This window comes from Carcharhinus amblyrhynchos, chromosome 19 (assembly GCF_965287045.1).
Source record: "Carcharhinus amblyrhynchos chromosome 19, sCarAmb.v2.hapA, whole genome shotgun sequence".
Lineage (NCBI taxonomy): Eukaryota > Metazoa > Chordata > Chondrichthyes > Carcharhiniformes > Carcharhinidae > Carcharhinus > Carcharhinus amblyrhynchos.
In genome coordinates this window covers 48,600,081-48,606,736 of record NC_137342.1, presented here as the reverse complement: position 1 = coordinate 48,606,736, position 6,656 = coordinate 48,600,081, and the positions used below count along the sequence as shown (strand labels likewise).

Here is a 6,656-nt window from a genome sequence, read left to right as displayed (position 1 = left end):
TTCTCCCCCTCTCCCCCACCCCCCCCCACACAAGTGACGTGGTCAGTTTCACAGCCATTACCATGAATTTGCATTTATATGTCATTAAACCGCTGATACAATGTCACATTGGCACAAATCACTACTGGCTTTCACCGTGTTGATCACACCAGGGTTGCAGAGGTTCTGAGATTGAGGGCTGAAGTTGAACATTGCCCCTGGTACCCTGTCAGGGCTACCTGACAGGTCACCCTTTCCCATTGGTGAAGGAGAAGGGGAAGGTTCACCTTACGTATGGTGGGAGTGAAGCAGAGCGATATGTGCTGATGAATGTGTTGGGGGGAGAGATGAAAAGTTCTCCCTGATTCTTCTGTGGTGGGGGAAAAGATGGGCATGGCCAGAAGCTTGTTGGGAAGGGTGGGGGTGGCCTCCATGGCCACGAAGGCAAGTTCATTTTCATAAAGCTTGGAACACCCTTTAAAGATGGTGCCTGGTTTGTCAGCTCCATCAGGTCCCACTCTACCAGAATGAGGAAGCAAACCATGATCTCTGATTTATTTTTGACAGCGTTGGAAGTCTTGGTCAGGAAGCTTGGTTGCATTTCTGGAAAGAAACACACCAATTTTCAGTTCGAACCTGATACTCTGCCATTTTTTGGCAAAGTTTTGAGTTTTGGAAGCATGGGTCCTTTGGGCAGTCAGTACTTTGTTGCAAAAACTGCAGAAGCGATGTGCTGTTTGATACAATTCATCAGTCATTGGGATGTACACCCCACATGCTTGACATCACACTAGCACTGAAATCCATGTACAACATTGGTCATTTGTGAGAGCCTGATGGCAGCGTTGCTACTGCCAAAATGTGACGCTAACTTACGAGGGTAAGCGGAAGTAGACTTAACAATTCTCAGAACAGAAAATAGTGGCCTTGGAATCATTGGAGAGTTTGCAAGATACACACTGAACAATGATCTGATTAGGGGAGCTATCATCCCACAGGGTAGTTTTAATCCATCTTATTTTACCATCAGACTTGTACAGTGAACAAATGGCTTTATGAGCTTGCCAACAGAAGGTCAACTGTATTGCCCATGGAATTGTAGGAACCCAACCTCTGTATTAACCAGTGTAAGTAGGCTTGCGGTAGACAGTAGTAGAGATTCCAATGGCAGATTTCTCTATTAACACATCAAGGGAGTTTATTTTGCTATTCCCTTGCAAAAGTGAATTTGACTGCAGGGTGGAGCCTCTTAAGATGTGCAAGGAAATTCTTAAATACAAAAGCACATTCAAATAAAGCAAACACATAATTTATGTACTAGAAATATAAAAGGGGTAGGAGCTTTGGTGTTATTCCATCAAAGGTGCATTTCTTGTGGACACCAACAAAGGTGTTTGCAAAAGCCGGGCTAGGAATACATGCTGACATTAAAACCATACTTAACTGCATGAGTTGCTGAGGTCATAAGTTCAATGAATACAGATTCAGACACCAGCAGATCATCTAGATTGCCAATGGTATGATGAAATGGTGCAAATGTCGATGGCTTCCTACGGTGGTACAATATGAATAGGCTAGCACTGCCAATGCATGGCTAGCAATATGCAAATCCTGTGTGGCTTTCACAAACATGAAGAATTTCTTCATTATGGAAAACCTGCAAAAGCATACCCAGTTGATCCAACCCATGTATGTTGCCAGATAACCAATGACTTGGCCAATTTTAATATACAACATGAATCCCAAGCAGTGCTTTGAGCCTCAAAAGCCAACTCAAACATACATATCTGTAAACCTGGCAAAGGGACTGGAATAGTCATCCTTAACAAATGTGACTTTACCAACACAATGCATGCTGCTGTTAATGAGCGGTCTAATTTGCATCCATTGGACCCACCATAAAGCATCACCCCACAGACTTACTCAAAGACAACTTACAAAAACGCTTTGCTGGATTTGTGTAAGAATAATGAACTGCCAGATGATATATACAATAGGAATTGTTCTCATGGCTCACTGTGTCCACGTATGCATGGGTTGCCCAAGACACATGGAAGTATGGTCCCACTACGCTTTACCTTGTTTATGATTGGTTCTGCACAACATGAATTGGCCAAATGGGTAAGTGAGTTGCTACAACCAGTTTTTAGCAAGTTTTACTTCACTTTCCAGCACATATTTTTCCTGATATTTCTAGCAAATGTGAAGTGCACAGATTTATTACAACAAAAATACCAGTTGCAACTGAATTCATTTGAAGATATACAAATGTACTTTACAGAAATTTATCATACTCTACTATCTTGCCCGCCACCAAATGGAAGCGGGCAAGGGTCCAACAATAGAAATCTCCAGTGACCTCAGGCAGGAATTTCCTGTCTTGCCTGAGCAAGGCCGTAAAATCCCACACAGAGACTTTTTCAATTACACATGGTTATCTTTTAGAACTTTTCTACATTTTGTTCAATTTACTTCATAATCTTTACAATAATGTTACATCAACCTCTTTCTTTTACTATATAAAACTAGGTAACTTCTCAAATTTTCTCAGTCAGTATAAAGCTTTGCAAAGATGAGTATCAAGGGACACCGAATGAACTCTGCATTGTCTTTCATCTGCTTAGCGTTCATCCCATGAAGACAGTTGCTGGAGAACTGTTATCCGTCATCCTCTGAACTTTCTGCTTCTTGACTTCTTGTCTTATGGTGGAAGGAAAAAAAAACTATAAATAAAAAGATTGATCCTTTTTTACAAATTTTATTTTTCTTGTGTCTTTGAGGCCTCTTCACAATATTAATTCACTGACGGGGACACTAAATATCTGGGTATCAAGTCAGGAATGACCTCTATCTGGAGTTTTAAACATAAAGCCAGGGGTAATGTGCAGGTTTTTCTATGTTTGGAAATGGATTAGAAATAAAACACTCCAATTGGGGCTTTGCCCACCTCCCCTACACAAAATAATACATTTTATCTTGCTTTATAAAACTTATTCTTAACAATCTAAACTATAACCTGGGTCTCAGGTTATTTGACAGAACACTCCCTCTCTTGTCAATATAAACTGCTTTTAAATCAATACTGTGCTGTATCCAGTGTCTGTATTCAATCCTTGCAAATTTTTAAACAGCGCATGAAGAAAAATCATAAGGAATAATTTCAAATCTCCCACTTAGTAGAAACTTACACGTTTAACATTTCACATGATCAACAATAAAAATCTCTAGATGAAGTATGCCGGCACATCAAAATACCCAATTAGGACGTTAAATTTTTTATGAGTTATAATCAAATCACTAAGCACAAAGATTGATAAAGCAGCATGTGGAGAGATATAGTTATAACTAATGGTACATTAAATATTAGGCAGATGAGTGAATGTTAAAGTTTATTTAATATTCTCACAAGTAGGCTTACATTAACACTGCAATGAAGTTACTGTGAAAATTCCCTAGTCGCCACACTCCAGCATTTGTTTGGATACATTGAGGGAGAATTTAGCATGGCCAATGCACCTAACCAGCACGTCTTTCAGACTGTGGGTGGAAACAGGAGCACCCAGAGGAAACCCATGCTGACATGGGGAGAACATGCAAACCTCACAGACAGTGACTCAAGCCAGAAATTGAACCCAGGTCCCTGGCGCTGAGGCAGCAGTGCTAACCACTGTGCCACCACCCCACCCAGATCTATCCATCATCTTTGTTTCTACTCATGAGGTACAATGAAATATTCTCGAGTCACAGAAGCACTGGAGTCCATTACTCAAAAGTGAATTTGAATATTTCTGCAACTTTAAAGGAAACAGCAAACATTGTGCATCTTGCCAGCTTTCTATTTTAAAAGAATTCATTGCTCTATTTGTGAGGGCTTCATCTGGTTCAGTAATTCACAGGGGCACCCTGAACATGACTATTCTGTTACTCTTAGACATAAAAGTTTAGAAAATAGGAGCAGGCCATTCGGCCCTTCAAGACTGCTCCACCATTTATTATCATGACCGATCACCAAATTCAATATCCAGATCCCACCTTCCCCCCCATCTCCCTTGATCCTTTCACCCCAAGAGATATATTGAATTTCTTCTCGAAATTTCTTTTTGGCCTTTCTGAATTTAGTTGCAGTCCAATGCATGATGTGCAAATTTGACCCTGGCTGCAGATTCTTTAGTTTGTTCTGGAATTCTGAAATTTGGTTTAAAACAAGGTTTTTGTTTGCATATTTTCTGCCCTGCTTGGGAAATAGGATGATATATACCTTTACACTCAGGAACTATCAAAGGTACCTGTACAGATACGACATGCCTAATATCCTTGTTGTTGTTATAAATAATTGGTATAAATAAATCTGGTCAATTGCTCCATCCTGTACAAGACTGATTTAGTTTTTGATATTTTCTATTATTCAATACACTGAAATATAGCTGGAATGACTAATGAGGGGGAGGTTAATATGAATAAAAAGGATTTCATATGATTAGTCGACTGTATCAAATCCTGAAGCAATAAAAGGAAAGGCTACAGTTAAACTGGACTTCTACTTGGCAGCATTTTGTTTGAAACAATTATAAAATAAGTGTTTAAGTAAACTTAGAACGAGAAATCATTGTAAATTGGATCCACTAAAAGCTACGCCAAAATGTCTCTGTCTTTAATTCATAATGAGGTATTTACTAATATGCTTTTGAGCTCTTAATCCTTGTTCATGTACTTCATTAAAGAATATTTTCCATTCCTTGTCTACTATGAATTTCCCACCTACTAGTGCTAGATTTTCAGATCAAACTGACTTCATTGTACAAAATACCGGTGACTATTATAAGCTGGAAACTTGGGAGCACACTCTGCAAAATCAGGTGCCAAACAAAAATCAATAGAATTCTGAAAGAATAAGACTTAACAACAAACAGTTGGCAATCTTATGTTGTTATTTTCTCCTCGATTTACTAACATTCCCCCAGTTGCCCGTGCTTTTGTGGAACGAGAATAGAGCCAACGTTGAGAGTCAACGTGACTCTTCGTCAGAGCTGACGAAGCTTCTGGCATCTCTGACGAAGGGTCATCCAGACGTGAAACATTGGCTCTATTCTCTCTCCAAAGATGCTGTAAGGCCTGCTGAGATTTTCCAGCATGTTCCATCTTTGTTTCAGATTCCAGCATCTGCAGTATTTTATCATCTGTGCTTCTGACCTTTTGACCAGGATAGTAAATGATTTGCACCAATAATTTGTGCCTCAGTTCCCCTCAATGTCACTGTGTTGTTTGTACTGCTGAAAGCTAAGTCAAATAATTTAAATATGTCTATGAAGACATAATCCAATGCCACACACTGTTGCATCTAGCAGTGCTACTGAGAACTGACAACATCTTTCTGTAAAGTGTTCACATTTAAAAAGATACTCAGGGCTGAATTGTAAGTTCATTTTCTTCTGGTTCTGAATGTTTACCTCTCATCCCCCCAGCATGACCAGAAGCCAGTTTCCCAGTTCATTCATTTCACACGAGTAGCTAACTAACGTTAAAAATATTATTTTGTTCTGACTACAAGCATTTAACCGGAACTTCGCTATTTTTTAAAACCTGTTGTTTAAAAGAGAATAATTTAAACAGTTCTAAATCTAGCTTACCAGTTTAAGAAAATCAATCAATTTATGAGCATCTTCTCCTCGCGACAAGTCCACAAAGTCCTTTGGCAATCGATAGCTTAAATAGGGGCTTGGTTGTACAGTCATTTCACTTGTTATATAGCGGAAGGCTGGAGAATCCTAAGAGTAATAGTAAACCATTGAATCAAATCAGGAAGGCCACAAATAAAATGTAGCATACAAAAGAAGCCAAACTTGCCCAATACATGTTCTTCTCTTTCCAAAAATCTGCAGAAGCGAAAAAAGGTTAATCAGCTAGAAGATGCTCAAATCAAGAGAGTAATGGCAATAATTAGATTAATGACCAGAGTTTGATGGAGTGCAAAATTACTTCAAAAGCAACATGTATTAATAGAATGCACCCTGGATGGAGTGATATTCCAGTGAAGAATGGAATGGAAGGAAGGAAGGATCAAGAAGAACTGATACAAGTTATGTGGGCTTTCACCTCATCTCAATTTGAAAGATTTGACCCTTGAACTCCCCCCCCCGACCCTCCCTTCTAATGTATCAGTGGTGATTGAGTTGGTAGCACTCTCATCTAAGTCACAAGGTTGTGGATTCAAGCCCCACCCCACAGTTTGAGTGAAAAAAAATCAAAGCGGACACCTAACTGCAGGGAGTGCCGCACCGGCAGAGGGCCAGTACTGAGGGAGTGCCGCACCGGCAGAGGGCCAGTACTGAGGGAGTGCCGCACCGGCAGAGGGCCAGTACTGAGGGAGTGCCGCACCGGCAGAGGGCCAGTACTGAGGGAGTGCCGCACCGGCAGAGGGCCAGTACTGAGGGAGTGCCGCACCGGCAGAGGGCCAGTACTGAGGGAGTGCCGCACCGGCAGAGGGCCAGTACTGAGGGAGTGCCGCACCGGCAGAGGGCCAGTACTGAGGGAGTGCCGCACCGGCAGAGGGCCAGTACTGAGGGAGTGCCGCACCGGCAGAGGGCCAGTACTGAGGGAGTGCCGCACCGGCAGAGGGCCAGTACTGAGGGAGTGCCGCACCGGCAGAGGGCCAGTACTGAGGGAGTGCCGCACCGGCA

General features: G+C 41.3%; 1 protein-coding gene across 1 annotated transcript in view; it reads right to left on the bottom strand.

The window, feature by feature from the left end:
• Positions 1-1,272: 1,272 nt before the first annotated feature.
• Positions 1,273-6,656, bottom strand: part of cdc123 (cell division cycle 123 homolog (S. cerevisiae)) — a 32,221-nt gene continuing 26,837 nt past the window's right edge. Inside the window, exons 12-13 of the mRNA XM_080207747.1 lie at positions 5,607-5,744; positions 1,273-2,679 (exon numbers count right to left, since the gene is read on the bottom strand). Of these exons, the coding sequence (XP_080063873.1) occupies positions 2,638-2,679; positions 5,607-5,744 (180 nt within the window). The 3' untranslated portion in view covers positions 1,273-2,637. The remainder of the gene's footprint in view (positions 2,680-5,606; positions 5,745-6,656) is intronic.